The sequence below is a fragment of the Saccoglossus kowalevskii genome, chromosome 6, assembly GCF_978046115.1.
Source record: "Saccoglossus kowalevskii chromosome 6, keSacKowa6.1, whole genome shotgun sequence".
Taxonomy (NCBI): Eukaryota; Metazoa; Hemichordata; class Enteropneusta; family Harrimaniidae; genus Saccoglossus; species Saccoglossus kowalevskii.
The window spans coordinates 34,137,087-34,156,352 of NC_140646.1; the positions used below are offsets into that span (position 1 = coordinate 34,137,087).

At 36.7% G+C, this 19,266-nt stretch overlaps 1 protein-coding gene across 1 annotated transcript in view; it reads right to left on the minus strand.

Annotated features, from left to right (window-relative positions):
- Positions 1–4,303: 4,303 nt before the first annotated feature.
- The window catches only part of LOC100373717 (zinc finger protein 236-like), a 69,950-nt gene continuing 54,987 nt past the window's right edge, over positions 4,304–19,266 (minus strand). Inside the window, exons 4-8 of the mRNA XM_085500428.1 lie at positions 16,708–16,838; positions 10,751–14,751; positions 9,444–9,687; positions 8,182–8,316; positions 4,304–6,956 (exon numbers count right to left, since the gene is read on the minus strand). Coding sequence (XP_085356554.1) covers positions 6,727–6,956; positions 8,182–8,316; positions 9,444–9,687; positions 10,751–14,751; positions 16,708–16,838 — 4,741 coding nt within the window. The 3' untranslated portion in view covers positions 4,304–6,726. The remainder of the gene's footprint in view (positions 6,957–8,181; positions 8,317–9,443; positions 9,688–10,750; positions 14,752–16,707; positions 16,839–19,266) is intronic.

Sequence of the window (19,266 nt, forward strand, 5' to 3'; positions counted from 1 at the left end):
AAAAAAGACAAGACTGTACGTATCTTAGCATTATTGTCCAAGCATTTTAAGGTAGAATGCTACTCATGAGCTTTTTTGCTCTTCACAGATGTTAGCGCACATATAAAGTGACACAATTTCACGTCGAAATCTGTCTACAATTATTCATTTTAGTATTAGTCAATTATGTAATTTTATTCCTGTACAGGGCCTCACCACATCGTACAAAATGAAATGGGTAGAAAAGTGCATAGCACGTTTTAAAAACAATACAACATCCATGTAAACATATGGTACTAAGTTAAGCTGGATACATATTTATCTCGTCGCTTGAAAACTTTTAAAAGATACAGAGCTATATGATATATGGTGTGGCAGTTTGTGTAGCGACGAAGTAAGCCCAGACTGTCAGTATAGCATAATTGCATAAAATTATTGACAAAAGATCAGCCCTTAGATCATTATAAAATGGACATATAAAAACAAAGCGAATTTCAATTGTCTACCATGCTAAATTCAAACGTATCACTGCAAAAACTAAAAATGTATTGATCTAACTGTATTTTTGTGTGTCTGCCTAATTCAACATTATGTTATAGTTATATATATTTTAGTCTATAATTGCTTGCCAATAAATCTTCCAGGTTATAATACTACATTGATTTTTCCGAAAGTACACAGCCTGGATGAATGTGAAATTGGGGCATGCCATTCTTGCTGACAACAATTTTGTTTTTCTTTGAAATTCTTCCCTAAGAAATTTGTAGTATCTGCAACTTGTTTTTCAAACCAGACAATGCCGAAATCATATTTGAACAGGCAAATTCTATGTGGGTTTCCCAAGCAAGTCTGCGGGTCTTGTCTAATCGTTTAAGCATGATATAACATGTTTTGGGGTTCCAGCTATTTATTATTTAATTTTAACCAATGTAAGATACAACGCTTGAAATAACCACAGCATAATGGCAGTCTTCCACATTCGTCCAACATCGCTACATTGTTTGTACAACTATTAATGCTAAGTAGATATATATGTAAAATGTTGTCTGTACCCTCTCGATTTCCGAATTTTGGTACCCCCATATCGCTACCATAAGAAATAGCTGGCACAATGATTGCATCAAACAAATTAAATGCACTAACCAATGGCATACCACCAAGTTTCTTGCAGTACGTAAATTTGTTGGTTCACTGTAAATCTGTTTTTAGAGGACGGTAAAATAATATGCATATAGTAGCAGTTTAGCAGCGGTCTCAATAAACTTCAATGACTACATCGCCTTTTTATGAACCCACTAAAAATTTTCTAAGACATCAAAAAAAAACGTGTAAAAAAATATGTTTGAAAAATATAATTTATCGCATATTTTCAGTGCTGAAGCAACACTGTGGGATAACTTTTTGGCTGCAAGAAGCTCTTCGACCTATACAACTCGTGATGATAAATCTTCGTCATTTTTTTAATGATGTTTTCAACCCTTAGCTGTACACTATGTCCAATAACACAGGCTACACGTACTAATACAATAAGTTGACTACATTTGGCTGATACACTTAGAACAAAACAGTATATATGCCATCATTAACTTGAAGAATACAAAACTAATGAACCAATATGAAAGTACAGTGTGGTGTTGCCGTCTCAATCCCGTTCGAACTCCGCACTTTACTAACTGAGCGAACACTAGCACAAGACAAACGGACCTATTCAGGACCACCACATCCTTCAGAGAGTGACTACCATTACATTATTGTTTCAATGTTGCTTTAATATTTAACATCAGCTGCTTGAACGCGATCTTCATTACACCATCGCGGAATCACCGAATAAAAGCTTGCCCATTTATAACAACCTGTTTTGATTGGCTGCTGTTGAACTGACACGACGTAACTTCACGATTGACATTTAAAGCTCGTTGCCACCTAAATGCTCATTACTATGCAATTTCAACCGAGTCAAGTGATTTAACGATGATAATTATTTTAATTAATACTGTTTGTTTTATTATTTTCTAATCTACGATCATAAATCTAATATTCACTTCCAAAATTTAGGGGTTCGACCGAACCCCCCCCCCAAACTACGGGCCTGAAAGACATGATGCTTCTCGCTAATAAGGACCACTTTGACACCTGGAATAACACCTGGGACCGGGATCTGGGAGTGCCACAATGTTCATTTATCCAAAGGGCGAGATCTGAAATCTAGGCCCTCTGAAACGCCATTTCCTGCATTTTGAGGGGGGAAATTTGCTGAAACGTAGAGTTCCAGCTTGAATTAGGGGGGGGGGGCACTATTTTCGGGTGGGCGACCCCCGGTGCCGCCGCCACTGGTAGACCACAGGGAGCCCAGGAGCTATGTCAACTGTACGCACTCTCTATGGGGGGGGGGGGGGTATCGGCTGGTATCTAGTGTAAGAAATAGACCAAAGCCTAACCTATATTTTACCTATATCTGAGGAAATTTGAAAGGGCAACTAATATTCTTCAACCTGGTATTTTTTATAGATTTTATTGTGGTTGGGTATCACAATAGAAGACAGGATACGAAACTTAACGAGCCTGGTAGTGTATACACACTACGCAGTTACGGGATAAAGTGACAGCGAGACGATATACTTCAGCTATGGATAGTATATATTCTGGAGAACATAACATGTGTCATCGAGAGGTTGGTAACAACTGGTAATTACAAAGAAATCGCAGTATTTATAAACCGCCAAGGATTCACACCGTGTAAACAAATTTGGCGCTGATTATATAATTATGAGTGTTTCCTATTACGTTAGTATAAGTGGCCTTGATCATTAAAATGGTTGGTCAAGGTTGTGCTAGTTTTCCATAGCTTTACATGCAATATCAAACAGAAACACATCGAACTAACACTAAAAGGATGTGTGTATATGCGGAAAGAATACGAGTAAATACGAATCAATAACTGTAACTAAATGCTCCCGATATATTTATTTTTCATTCTGTTTGTCTGTTTTTCCAGTTTAAAAAAGTATGAGCTGGCTGGAGCCTTCATCCCTTGTCTATTTCTTACACTAGATACCAGCCGACCCCCCCCCCCCCTCATAGAGACTGTACGGTTGATCATAGTTCCTGGGCTCCCTGTGGGTGGACTTTGTTTTGTTCCTGGAAACAGTTCTCTATTGATGTTGCAGACCGGTGTTCATGTACACCGAACAAAGCCCTCTCCTGATGTTTCTGCCGACTGGCCTAAGAAGGAGTTTCAATTCATTCAGTGAAAGCGCCAATATGCGACAGAAATAATGCATTTTTTTTTTATTTTTCTCGCCGAGCACGATTTTTACGTTCGCACTTTGTGTTGGCTTTGCATCCATATTTGATTTGAAGTTTCAATAATCATAATCCAAGAATTTCCGAATCAATTATAATTGAATTATGTGCTAGGCTAGTGTCATGAGAAAGAAACCTTACAGAAAGAATAAACAAAAACTTGGAATCAAATATTCGTCTGACAGACAACTATCTGCGAACGAGGATGGCAATTTTAATGCCATACTCGGACATGAATATCATGTGATACTGAAAACCATGTTATGATCAATGAGTATGGGAAGGTATGGAAAATGTATCAGGGGTAAACCATTATTTGCAAGGGGTAGGGACAGATTAAATACAATAAGCTATTCATGCAAACAGAGTTTTATATGTCCAGACTCGTGTACAGAGATTCAAAACATGAAATGAATCATCATGCACATGCATGTGTAACATGTATAATGTTTGTATCAAATTTGAATGAAAACCAAGATACCACATTTTCAAAAAACCAAGATGGATGCCAGTCGGCCATCTTTGATCTGATTATGGAACAAACTGACATGAACATGTATTCCTATTTGTATGATGTATGTGCCATATATTTTAACAGTGTAATTGCAAGACAGCTTGTTATATTTGTTCAAACTGTCATCAGGTTAGAACAAGCATAATATTGAATGTCTTGCATAAACAAAAAACAGATGCTAATTTTAGAATATTATTTATTGTAAAATACAACCACAGAATGTAACTGTTTTGCTTACATTTGAAAGTAACTGAAAACAAAAACAAAGAAGTTGAATGAAAGGCTTCAACTTCACAGAAATAATTTAACAAATGAAAGTTTTGAAATATTTTTTTGTTTTTTACATTTTTAAACAAGTCTATTCCTCTTGAGTGTAGTCCATAGTGGATGGACAATTCATAACATGTATATACAGTGGTGTGCAAATGCCGACCATTCTGCTATGAGGAATTAATGACTAGCACCAGCATAGTAACTCAAAAAAAAAAAAACCTATGAATTCCAATATTCAATTATTGGTGTACAATCATTATTATATACTTTATAATACACTGCGCATCTATGATTAATTTAGATGAGCCCCCACCCCACCCATCAGAGAACATGGTGAGCACACCAATAAGATACAATAAATATGAGATATATAATAGAAATCAGATGTGGTCAGATGCATTGGGGAGATGGTGTGCCACACATTAGTGTAAAACCACCTCAGAATATCACATGTGTGAACACACTATGTGGGAAATTAATTGTGAACAATGCACTGATGTGTGTAAGAATATGTCACATACCTCGGCATGCAAATGACACTGGAATGAGACAATGGTAAATTTACTGACGTAACCCAAACACATTTTTCTTCGAGAACATGCATACGCCACACCGTATAGTGTTCAATACGAGTCCCACATGGCTGATACAACACTTATAAAATACAAAGTTTGTTCTTGTGAAGTTTGAATGATACCTGGGTAACAGCGACATTTAACAAAGTTATGTGTAAATAGTGTTGAGCAATAAATCGTATGATACATCACATGTTGCACCACTGCCTCTCCCCCATTAGTCAGATTGCAATGGAATAAAAGATGGAATACAGAATAAATTTTAGCCCTACCCGTCCATGTACACGTCTCAGATTTGTTGCACTAATCAAGTACTGAATACATTAATTACATTAAGACATTGCTTACCAAATCCGTTATATACTAGTACCACTTATATATCTGTGGTGGCTTCCAGCAGGCCATATATTAAAGCATCGCAGTCTTGTGTACAGCAGATATTTTAATAAACCTGGGCTGAGCTCCCAAGTAAACCCCCCCCCATCCCATATATTACTTTAATATACAATAAAAATTGGCAAATTCTAACAATTCCTGCTGTCTGGATAGTTAGAAAAGTTGACGATCTTAGAAAAAAATATCTTTGAAATCTGAGACAGGCATCAAATCTGAGAGGAACTTTTTCAGTTAAAAGGCTTTTCTATTTATTTGACTAAATGTTTAACTGAGATAATTTTGAATAGTCTACATGGTGAGAATTTAATGTAATTTCCTTTATTCATTTTCTTATGCAGGCAGACAGGGATACCGATGAATATTTAACCAGGGATTCACTACCACAGTGATTCATCTTCAGTGAGCAGATTTCAGAAAAACAAAATTAATTTATAGAACCTTTCACGTGAACAAAACTCCTCAGACTGAAGCTTCAATGCAGCACTTGAGAAATATCATACATACGGTATTAGTGGTAAATAAAATTTTCTATACATACACTGAATTCAGAAATACACTAAATTTACATTTCTTCATTCATCTAAAATTAATATTAAAAAAAATACAATAAAATAATTTGCAATTATAGATAAATCAACTGATTTGCTCAAACTTGCATGTTATTTTGACAGACAACAGACCTTATTCGTAAATGGTTGCCTAGATCTTGTTGAGTGCGAAAGCCAGGATACTACCGGTAGATGCAAACAGAAAGATGAACATAAATCAACTGAGTATGTCTTATCAGTCTTTACCACAGGTGAATTAGAAAATAAATATTCTTTTAATAATTACATTGCTAAACACATTTCATCACAAATTTATCATGATGAACGTTCCATGAAAAGCATCAGTATGACCTTTACGCCATTGTAATCTAGGGAAGATCTACTTTTCTGTGTTTGGTCATGTTTCCGTGGCATTTGTTTGAGTTTTTTACATAATCTTATTTTATGATCTAATACTGAACTATAAATAATAAAACATATTTGAAAAAAAATGTATACCCGGTAATACATTTTAGTTGGGCGTAAATAGTCACTGGTGGCAAAGACTGATTTTATGGGGTATGCAAACTTGTCTACTACGATGATGTCAGTCAATGGGGGTGAATGACAAACATCCTTCATAAATGCACAAACACCAAGCCTGTTCTTGAAACCCCATAGAAATGTATGCAATATGATAATTAAGGGTATTCATCATTAAACACAATTTCATGAAAGTTGCTGTGACTCCCTGATTAAAGAATCAAGGTGAAATGTTACTAGAGAATTTTGTTATTTTGGCCCAATTCTGAAAATTTGCTAAAATAATTATATCTTGTTTAAATTTAGCATTCACAGTATTTGGGATCACTATTTTTCAGTATGCAATATTCTGTAAATTTTATACAATTGAATACATATTTTGTTTAATAAGAACTAAACTTCAGTCAAGCTTACTAGCATACTGAAATAAATATACTTTGGGTTTAAAAAAAAAATTTCCAGGATTAAGTTCCAGATATACCAGTAATGTACAACTGTATACACAAAAAAACAAATGCATATGTTACAAGAGCACTTGAGGGCATGATTTACAGTGCAGAGGTGTGTTTGAGAAGTTCTTGATGAGAGAATTACCATTGTAAGGGGAAACTAAGATTTATCTTGGGAAAAAGTCAGTTACAACCCCCTCTAAGTCAATTCCTTCATCTTGTGCCTGATTATCGTGTCCCTCCTCCGCCTCCACGGCAACAGCACTTTCATTGCCAATGATTGCATCTTCATCTGCCTCGGCATTGTCATCTCCCTCAGGGTTCTCTCCATCATTGTCGCCTTCTTGCCATGGAGACTCGATGAAATGATTTCTTTTTATGTGTGTTTTCAAGTTACCTATGAACGTGACAAGAGGTAAATTATCAGAGAATAATCATACAGGTAGTGAGTATTGTGATAATGGGTCAGGTTTTTTCAACCAACCAATCAACAGCAATGTACTTAGTCAGGTGATGCACAGGAACCAATCCCATGCTAGACAGCCTAATTGGAAGGAAGAAAGGTAAGGGGCAGTCTCTCATTTAGAAAATGAGCGACTGTTGGAAAGGTGTGAAATGAATTAATGTTTTACCAGCTATATTAGAGATGGACCTAATATGTAATTTGTTTTTATAAATGGTCTATAAGCTTAAATCACCAATAGGTAAACTCTGGCCGTGAATTTGCATTGTACACATGGACAGCAATATATCAGTTATTAGACCATTTTCCGTTCCCTACAAAATGCCACGTTATGTGTGAAATCGAAACAGACAAAAGTCATAGCATTGTAGTGGTGTCTACATGGGATTCGCAAACACAACAATTTGTTTGGAGTATTTCCAGGTTTAATAATATGCTATACACTATCCGAGATGGTCAATATTGGTAAAGTAAAAGTATCTCAATGCCATGTTCCCCTCTGCCTCTGTGGAAGACGTTTGGTTCACGCTTTTCATACATAACGCGAGATCTTGCAGTGAATAGAGAATCACCTATTGGCTAATAATATAGCTGTGTTGTGAGCAATGTTGCCTCAAAATCTGATAATGATGGACTGGCACACCGAAAACAACATAGTATTGTCATCAGCCAATTAGCTGTCGATAATGCTGGTTAGGTGTACAAAACAATTTTGCATCACAGTAAACATTGCATACTTTAATCTTCTAGTATTAAATTATATTATTATACATCTGTCATCGTAACGCCAAAAGTTACAGCGTGTCGTAATTTTGCGGTATTTTCATCCTACCATATAAGGAAATGTGAATTCCAAATATGGAATGAATATATGCGAAAAACATCCTCTTATAATAAAAACAAACATGGGTTTGACCGGACTCCATACAAAGAAGTTTGCTGATTCTGTTCTAAATATTTTAGATTTCGGCATTCCCATGATGTATTCTTGGTAGGAAAAGATGTATAATAATAAGGTTATTACGAAGATACTTCAAAGTATGCACTCAGACAGTAGGCTGTGCGTCGGTCGATACTCTCGCTGTACTGTCTTCATGCATACTTTGAGGTATCTTTGTAATAACCTTATAATCTAATTTTATAAAATTAAAATACCAACCTTTTTGTGAGAATGCCAGTTCACAATATGAACATTTATATGGTCTTTCTCCAGTATGTTTCTTCAGATGAACTTGGAGGGCGTTCTTCTGATTGAAAGCCTTATCACATTCTGGACATGGGAAAGGTCGTTCACCTAAAAACAACAAACAAATGTGACTGCATTTGTTCACTGCTTGGACACGTTTTTTTCCCTCAAATTGTATCCATAGAAATATACATGTAGTTTTGTAATTTGAATACACATATTTCTCTTACTGTGGTAAAGCAGACCTTGATATTACACTTGCTATGCTTAAAATGAAGGGCAGAGGGATATGATATTATGATATATATATAATTAATATAATATATATATTATATATATAATATAATTTTATTCAACACGAATCTACTACAGAGAGTAATTTTATGGTTGTAAAACAAAAACAGAAATAATACTTCACACAACTAATATCACAAATAGCACATTAAACATAAGCTAATGTTATTGTTTAGTACAAAGCAAGACGGAAGTACAGTTCAATCCACCAGAATCACGACTAAAACATTGAATACATGTAACTAAGAATGGAGGAAAATATACATGAAAATTAGTATAACAATAAAACTACTAAGCTACTAAATATGCCATTGCATTAAAACTACCTGCAGACTAATTTGATGGTATGTCATGCAATTCGGGTATTCACTGAGATTAGAAATGCAACAACAATTTAAAATGAAATGTATGTATTTCTATTGAAAAATAATACATAATAGACTATTTTAGCAGAATACAAACCTGGTTTTCACACAGCAATTCTCAAATATATTCTACAATAATATTTTTCATGCTAAGAAGCATCAGAAGTAATCGCTTATTTTACCAGCAAGGATAAAATACAGAATTTTGAAGGATTTAACAATACCTAGGCAACAAGTAAAGGGAGGTTGGTGGTTTTGTCAAAGAACTAGAATTGATATTATATTTAAAGGGTGGTGATCTTTGCGAAATGTGCTTACAAATTTTACACATGTTGCATGGGACCCACATAAAACATGACATGGTGTAACAACCACAGCCAATGACATTAACCTTTTCACCACCAGTTCCTTCTTTTCATCACAAATTTGACTCAAATTTTGTCTGTTGGCTTCAAAAGTAGGGTTGATTTTCAGAAATATTGAAGAATATTATAAGAAAAAAAAGCAGAAAAATTTGGGTGAGTAAGTCTGGTGGTGAAAAGGTTAAAGAGACAGTGTCGTGACCATCCTACTTACCAGTATGTATTCGTACATGTCTTTCCAACTGACTTGGTTTGGAAAATGCTTTACCACATATCTGACATGCATGAGGCGTGGGTCTGGTACGACTTGTTGGTGGACCAGGTTCATGAGTTAGCATGTGTTCCTTGAGATGACCAGCTCTTTTGAACGCTTTACTGCACAAATTACAGGTGTAGGGTCTCTCCTCCAAATGCTGTTCCTTGTAATGTCTCTTTAGCTGTCCTGGTTGAGAAAACACCTACAGAGAAACAGCACAGAGAGCATTGACATTTGGAAAGACATCCCTACCCAATTATTGTTACAATCTTTTCACAATATCCAACATTACAACTCTTTGTTTATTTCAAACCAGACTGACATAATTTCCTATTGAATACAAGTCTTGTTCAAAATTGTTGAACAAATAAGACAAAGGTGATGCAGGTTTACCTTGTGGAAAGATGCAAAAAATGATTTTGATATTGCAAAAATAAGGATTCTCGTAACACTTCATAATTGTGGGTTTGATTTAAAGAGGCTGTAGCCACATTGCTCTGCAGTAAATATTTTATTTGAATGTTAGTTATCTACACCATTCATGCATCAATTGGTGCATGTTGTTTACAGTGACAACTTAGTTGTGTTTTAGAAAATAGAAAATCTCCTTAAACCATTTTTACCCTTTATTAGAAGCACATCTCTAATAGAGCTGAAGAAAAATAAACAATTTTAAAAATACACTAAACTCTGTGAAGTGTTAAAGGGGAACCGATACTATAAATAGGGGCAAGATGGTCACCGCAATTAGTATGCTAATCCGAACCAAGCCACTCACATCGTGGCGGGAGCTCCGTGAAATGTGCCATTTACGATGTTTAGAGATCAAGCTGTGATTCCAAATACATTTCTACGGTGGCATGAATATGTATGCTAGCGATTACACTCATCCGGTTTGGCTTTTGATGTATAAATGATGTTGTTTTTGATCGAAACGTGCCGCGACAAGTAAAAATCTTGAGTTTAAAATGGCGGCTAATGTATGCAAAATGCCTGTCAATCACAGTTTGAGTAAGCGAGCATAATAAGCATTCATTTACTTAATGGACAGAGGCGGAGTTATTACCCCTGAGCACGCGGTGCAATCCATGGGATTGAGCGGATCCCTTTTAATACTAACTTTAATACTAACACATTTGCTTCTAATAAAAAAAATTAGTCACATTGCTTGGGATACAGACAATGACTGGTATGCACTACATTTGTTATAAATTGCTATAGGGATTTGTTTTATACAACAGACTGAGCTGATGATTAAATCTTACCTGTCCACATCCAGGTTCAGTACATCTCTGTTGAACATTATCAACGTCCTCTAATGACGCAGCAGCCATCTCAACCTCTCCATCACCAGCTTCCGAGCTCACTGCCACTGCTGAGGCATCAGTTTCCATCGTCTGTAGAGTACGGACTTCATACGTGGCTTGCTCATTCTCGGTTGTAGCAGCCGTATTCTGGATATCGTCTTGGCTGATGATTACATGAGTGCCTTCGATGCCGGTATGCACAACTATGTTGGTAGGATGCAAGTTAGCCATATTTGACTGTAGTAGCGATGGTTCCATTGGGGCGGTCGTCAACGTGGTTGATGGGATTGTGTGCGTTTGGTCGGAGCAAGTGGATGTTATAATGGTTGTCGGCATGGTGTGCTCAGCCGGTTCAATGATATTAGCATGGTGCTGTAATGCAGCTGGTACGTATACCGGGTCATCGCTAGAGGCTTGCGTGTACACACCCTGCGATGTTTGAATAGTCGTCGCCTGAGATTCTTGTATATGCACCTGCGTTAGATCAAGTTCATTTTCATTCTGGCCAGCTTCAGCACTGGAAGCTTGAAGACTAGTGTCATGAATATCACCATCGGATCTTGCACCTTGTAATGTAGCTTGTGTCAGCATCTCTCCCTGTGTTATTTGGCCATTCAATACTTGGGTAAGCATGCTAGTATTGATATTACCCTGTTGTAGTTGCTGTAATAAGTGTGGATCTATCTGTACTGTAATATTGGGATCTAAGCTTTGTATTTGTACATTTTGACCATTGATGTTTGTAGTACTTAACTGCAGTTGCATCCCGTCAAGACCCTGTAGTACAGTAGCTGCCATACCACCCTCAGCAAGGGAAGTAAATGAATCAGTGGTTGCAATAGACGCTGGTAATACAGTAGCCTGTGATCCAAGAGCTTGCTGTAGCATTGACTGATCAATCTGCAGTTGGTTGACAAGTTGAGGTTGGCTAACAACAATAGCTTGTTGCTGCTCTGTATTCAGCAAGTTAATTGGTTGTAGCGGTTCTGTCGACGTTGTGGCACCAGCTGCAGCACGATTTGTAGTGGAAATCTTACGCTTCTTGGGTTCAGCAACCCTGAAATGAGACTGGATGTGACTCTTGCGATGACCTGATGTACGGAAGCGTTCTTCGCAATGAGGACATTTGAAAGGCTTGGCACCGGTGTGTAGGCGCATGTGCACCTTCAAGCTCCCCTTTGTGGAAAACGGGGAATGGCAAATATGACAATGGAAGTTCTTTTCACCAACATGGGTTTTCATATGGCAGTCTAAGGTGGATTTCACAGTAAAAGTTTTGCTACATAGCTCACATTTGAATGGTTTCTCACCTGTGTGTATTCTAATATGTCTCACCAAATCACTTGGTTTTTTGAAGCTTTTAGGGCACAAGTTACACCGATGTGCATGTTTTGGAAGATTATCATCCACCACCGTTTTGCTTTTTATCTCGCTCACACGAGTTTTCTCAGCGGCCGAGGCTATAAGAATCTTTTCGGAGATTGAGACATCCTCATTTGGTGTGGCCTTAGCTAGCTCTTCAGCTTGTGCCTCCGACAGCTGAATTATAGACGATCTTGGTCTTCTAACTGCGGGTTTACTTGTATCACTTTGTTCTCCATTTTCATCTCGGTGGCTTTTCATATGTCTCTTGCACTGTAGCGATGTGCGAAACGTTTCATGACAGTAAGGACACTTGAATGGACGGATGCTGCTGTGTATAATCATGTGTCTCGTCAGAGACCCATTAGTTGTAAAAGTTGACCCACATACCTGACATTTATAAGATTTCAATCCTGTGTGCGTTCGTGAATGGGCTTTGAGCACACCTGAAGATACAAATGATCTACCACACTGAAGACATTGGTAAGGTTTCTCTCCAGTGTGAGAACGAATATGTTGCTTCAGATGGCTGGACTTTTTAAATGCTTTTGAGCAGTAACCGCACTTGTAAGTGCGCTTACCTTCCACTGTCTCTTGTTGAATCACCGCTTGTCTGTCACGCTGCGCAGTAGACAGCTGCGGCTCTTGTAACTGGATTGACGTCACACCCTGCTGTTGAAAGTTATTCTGTTGGCTGGTGATGGCTTCCAACTGTTGCTGAATCTGTTGCGTGATCTGATTCTGTTGGCTAAAACTCTGCTGTGCGAAATTCTGCTGATTGAAATTTTGTTGCGACAGTGACTGTTGGTTTAAGTTCTGCTGACTCAAAAGAGTCTGTTGATTGAAGTTCTGCTGATTTAAGGCCTCTGGTGTTAACTGATCTTGAGTCAACGTCTGCCCCGTCAAGCTATGTTGCGGCTGATTTAGTTGAGTTGGTTGTTGAAGATTAAGCATTTGCTGTTGATCTGATAATGGATCTTGAAGAGTCTGTTGTCCTGATGATTGGGGATGAGGCTGGGTATCAATGGTAATCTCCTGCTGAGGTGCTTGTGGTTGCTGACCCGTTTGCTCCAGGTCATCCTGAACAGCTTGCATGGCTAGTTCATGCCTGTGTGTCTTCATGTGCTTCTTGCAATTCACAGAGGTTTTAAATGTTTTCTGGCAATAGGGGCACATGAAAGGGCGAACCTCGCTGTGAGTGGACATGTGTCGTTTTAAGCTACCATTGGTTGTGAACATACCATCACAGATCAAGCACTTGTATGACTTCACACCCGAATGTGTCCTCACATGGGCTTTTAGAACGCCACTGGACACAAAGCATCTGCCACATGTAATACATTTATAAGGCTTCTCCCCAGTGTGTGAGCGTGTGTGCTGCTTCAGATGACTGGACTTCTTGAAGCCTTTGGAGCAATACGAGCATTTGTAAGGTCTATCAACACTGCCACCCTGCTGAAGACCATTCCCCAGGTACTGGTTATACATCTGACTATTCCTTGGAGGTTGCTGTATGAGGCCAGTGTCTGTAATAAGAATAGGTTCCTGCATTGGGATATCGGGCAGTTGTATATCCGATTTAGGAGTGCGAGATTTACCCATCTTGCGTGGTTTGCGTTGCGATGGTTCCTTGAAATGGGAAGATACATGACTCTTTCGATGCCCCGAGGTACGAAACATTTTATCACAGTGTGGACACTCAAAGGGCTTGACACCTGTGTGTAAACGCATGTGGACCTTCAGACTGCCCTGCGTGGAGAACATCTTTTCACAAACATGGCATTTGAACTCCTTCAATCCAGTATGTGTTTTAAGGTGGGCAGTCAGTGTACTCTTCACAGCAAATGCACGATAGCATTGAGTACACTTGAAAGGTTTCTCGTGTGTATGTATTCGTATGTGCCGCACCAAATCGCTAGGTTTCCGAAACTCTTTATTACAATATGTACAGCAGTGCATGCGACCATTAGGTAGCTTTCGAATCCTCTTAATCACCATAACATCTGAGCGCGTTTTCTGTCCGCTAATGGCACTAGAAACTTGACCTGGTTGTACGTCAATGGGTACAGCGGTTAAACCGCTGTTTTCCAATGCCTGCTGCAAAATATCTGAACTTATATTTCCATCGATAGCGATCTGCTGAATCTGTTGGTGGGTCCCATCGGCATTCTCTGCGGACTGTTCCGAGAGCTCTAGCAACTGCTGTATGACATCAGTCACTGCTGTAGGGTTCTGGCCACTCGGGGTATCTCCGCCAGGCAGCTTAGATATATCAATTGAAGACTTGAGAGGGGAGATCATTTGAACTTGTGTCGGTGGGGATGTGTCAGCATGCATTCTGCTCATATGAGCATTCAGACTACCGAGCTTCTTGAAAACACAGCTACATTCATCGCACTCAAAGGTCTTCTCCAAAGCCTTGTTTTCTGTATGTACTCTGGCAACATGTGCACGCAAATTGCCCCTTTGTGAGAAGGCGGCCGGGCAGTAATCACACAAGTGTGGTTTCTCTCCTGTATGCTTTACCATGTGTACTTGTAATGCTCCTTTCTGATTAAATGCTTTTCCACAGTCATCGCATTTATATGGCCGCTCCCCTGGAATTTAACAAAACAGAAAATTAATTATACAACTTAATCTTAGACCTTTAAAATAGAGAATCTTGGTAGAATATAAAATCTCAATATCATTGGTTAATAATAATCACATATAATTTTCTATTGTTGGAACATATGAATTGTAATCTATCTCAGAAAAGTCATTATGATAGAATGTTGAATTATGAATAACAATATTTAAACAATCAGACTCGCAGTTTTCATTGCCAAAATGGATAAAAATATTCACTTCAATAAGGGATGGTAATTTTGAAGAAAACAATTCTTCACAACAAAAATTTGTCAAAAAAATTATACAGAAAAAATTACAGAAAAACAAGTATTTTTATAAAAGAAAAATCCCACTTGATAGGGAGAAGCAAAAAAAAATATTAGCGTGAAAAAAACAAACAATCTAACTCAAACTACTAAGTTTAATGATTGGTGGCACACTACATTTAGCAGTTCAAACAAAAGATTTGAAAGGCACCGACATTGAGGGGGCTGTTGAACATTCACATTTTGTATTCTTTTTCCTTGACCTACATGTACAAACTTAGTAAAAACTACTGTAAAACACTTTTTGCTTGGAAATTATTTTTGCAATATTTGCTGATGGTTCAGTGAAAATATAAAATTGTACATTCAACTAGTCAAAAATCAATAAAAAAAATAAACTCCATACAAAACACTTAAAAAGTCTTTTCAGCGAAAATTAATAAAATAAAGTATTTTACAGTAAACTGTTTTGAAACAGTAATATGCATGTTCCGGTAAGTATGTATTATATGTACTTAGAATTGTATCAAGGCACTGGGTCGTACACCACCAAATGTAATCCTCTTGAAAACAACTTTTTCCAAGAGATGACATGATTGCATTTCAAACTGTTTTATTTTAAAACCAGAACAAGCAAGCCTTAGATGTGTGTATGGACTTTCAGTGAAAAACAACAGTTATTAAATGGTGGATTGATTTAGAGTAAGTCAAGATTTTGAATATTACCAATACCAGTGTAGTTGAATCAGCTTTGTTTTTTGGGATTATCGACATTATGGTAACGCTGATTACTATTTGATTAAAGTGAAAAAGTGAAAACCACTGAAATTTTATCATTGAGATTGCTATGGATGTTGTGAGAGTAGAATAACTAATTACTATGCCTCAAAATATTGTCGATTATCGACAGACACTGTCTACAGTCCTGACCATATTTACACCTAGAAATAATGTTAATATGTCTAGACTGTAGACTAGTCTGCTGGTAATTGACAATATTTATTTACGTACTGTAAAATATTTTACTTTAGTTGGAATTAATTTTCGCTAAAAAGATTTTTTGGATGTTTTGTATATGACAGCAATCTTAATGACAAAATCTTACTGGTTTTCACTGTAAATACTCATCAAATAACTCTCTTTAATAGACCATTTTCTGTTCACTGCAAGATCCTATGATATGCGTGAAATCGAACGTAAAAACAGGACAAACAAAGGTCGTAGCGTCGTCAAACCTCGCTTGAGATTTAACAAATGCAAAAGTATTCTAAGGGGTATATCCACACTAAAATAATGTGCTGTACAAATTTGATGACGGTCAATTTCGATGAAGTAAGGGTATTCATATTCCCCTGTCAAAGATCTGTTCAATGTGAGCTACGAAATAAAGAAATTGGAGTTCAAAATCAAATCGTTTGATTTTTGCGGCAGACGTTCGGTGTGCTTCTTTCACGCAGTTCGCAAGATCTCGCAGTTGTACGAAAAATCACCTATTCCTTAACAAGTTGGGTACGTAGACTCATTTGTTCTATATTTATAATAACCCTTTTTTCCAAGACTAGATATTATAGCAAATTGACTTGCAGATTGTAGTGCCTATAACCGGAAGAAATCTTGACGGACAAATTCACACAGATGCATGTAAGTTTTACATTTTTCATTTTACAACTAACTCACCAGTGTGAATCCGATTGTGTCTTTCAAGTTGGCTTGGCTTCTGAAATGTTTTACCACAGTGCATGCATTCATTGGAAAATGATGATCTATCAATATTCCGTTTCAGTGGTCTACTCATTAACAAATTGGATCTGTAAACAATGAACAAATATATAAATATATAACTCTGGATTCTTAAAAGCTCAAAAGAAAGGTGAATACATAAGTATGCTTTTGGTACTACCTTAACCAGTTCACTGTTTTTGTAATCTCCACAAAATAGTTTAATTTTATTGCTGCTCATTGTTGTCTAAACATCTTCCATAAAAAAAGTGATGCTAAATTGGGTCTGTTTGTTTTTTCTTAGAGGTGGGGGGGGGGGGGCACATAACACGATTGGCTGAAAAATGTCTTATTTACATGAATTATTCATGCGCAATTAATTTTTCCTTTTTTCATTAACTTTATTGATAGAGCCTTGGATTGACTGATTTTATTTTTACGAGTTGAAAAAATAACCAAAACACTCTTGTACTATTGCTTAAAATGTTTTCAATAAGTTTCACCAGTAGCAATTTGCTTAATTAATTTGCATTTCAATAAATTACTCTGATAAGTTTGAAATTGAAACATCAGGGATGTTGCCGTTTCAACGATGCCATGCTGTATATATGAAGAACTTGGAACTTCCATACAGGTTGGATAGCGCCCTCTAGTGTCAATCCTGACCCCCAGACATATGGTAGACAATAGACGCATGCCGTTTTGGGGTGTAATGTAAACTTGCACTCATAATATTGTGCTTCTGGGTATACCATTTTCCATCACAAAAATAAAATTCCCTTCTATCGATTATCAGCAAACTAACATGTTTTGTTGTTTTTTCAGCCTGACAAAGCAGGAGTATTTTTGCACCCCAGTCTCGCTACTTCCGGGAAAGTCGTCTATGTCACAGACAGGGGCGTATAATAAAACAGGTGATTAGGTAATCAGTTCTCAGTATGATTGAAACAATTTTATACCAAAGTGGAAACCTTTTGTTATGCAAAATTATATTAAAGTTAAATAATAATATTTGATTGAACAGGGTTCAGCCTTAGCAGACATACGTCGAAACCAGTAACAATTAGTACATCAAAAATTAGTTAGTTTTTTTACGAAACAAATATAATTCATCTTTGATGACAGCAGAGCTAAACTAAATTAATAATATCAGTTGTTCAATATTCAACTGGGAAAGCAGTATTATCTTTTGTGAACATGGAATAATTTTGAAAAGTAATCTAATGTTTGTTTAGTGTCTTGTTTGCTATTGGGATGAGATAAAATTAATCAACAAGATTAAATTTTTAGTGCTATTGGAATAAAATAAAATAAAATAAAATGATTCAACAAGATTATGTCTTGTTTGCTATTGGAATAAAATAAAATTAATCAACTAGATTGCGTGACCAAAAAGCAAATTGTTTTTTTTTTCACTTATGACATGTATAAAGTTTTCATCTGAACATTTATTTCCTAATATTGTAAACAAACAAACACACAGTCAGACACACGGTCAGACACACAGACAGATGGCCAGACAGGCCCATGAGGCCTGTACCTCATGAGAGTTAAAAAACAAACAAAAAAACACCAGTCAAAGACATGCATCTGTCTATACCCTTGTACAATGGAGGCAGGAGCAGATGACATTACATATCATTTTTTTTTTGAATAATATTATGACTAGCAATGATATTTACCTAATACCTAACCTTGCTAAATTCATTCACCATATACTACTAAAAGGCAGCATAATCTAAAATTTTGTATAGATTTACTCATTTGTTTGTTTGATCTTTTAGTTTACTTTCTCTGAGGTACATGATATAATAATTGTATTGACTTTTCAGTAAACAGATCTCACTCATCTAATAATACTGTTAAGTTTACTCCGTCATCTTTTTTTTTACAAGAATTTTGAGAAAAAACAGTAACACAATGAAGGAGTATTTAAAGAGAGAATAAACCAGAATTAATTTTGCAAAAAACTGATAGCGGCAAATATTAAACAGTTTATAATAAATACATTATTTTTTATTTTAGAGTTGATGTAAAAAAACAGCCAAGAGGGAATATCAGGACTGCTCTGCGTATGCTGGTAATATGACGTTATTTGTAGGCCCAAATCAATCAAGAACTTCTGATTTTTGATCAAAATAATAATGAAGTCAGACAGTTATCTTTCAAGAGGTCATTGAAACTGAGGAACAATATGCAGCAAGGTCAACATATAGACAGTTGCGATGCAGACATACATGATTGAAAAAGGTTGAGCCATAAATATATTAATATAGGCGAGGGTTATAACTCCACAACAGTGAGGTAATCCCGATGTGAACATTATTTGACTTGGATGCAAGTTATGTACAAATTGATTGGACCATGATTCGTGGCAATCTAACATGTACCCAACGGTCAGGTATTCTCGATGCGAACATTATTTGACTTTGATGCATGTAGTAGAAAATAGATTGGACTATGATTGGTGGCAATCTAAATAAGCCAGGTTTATATGTACCCAACAGTGAGGTATTC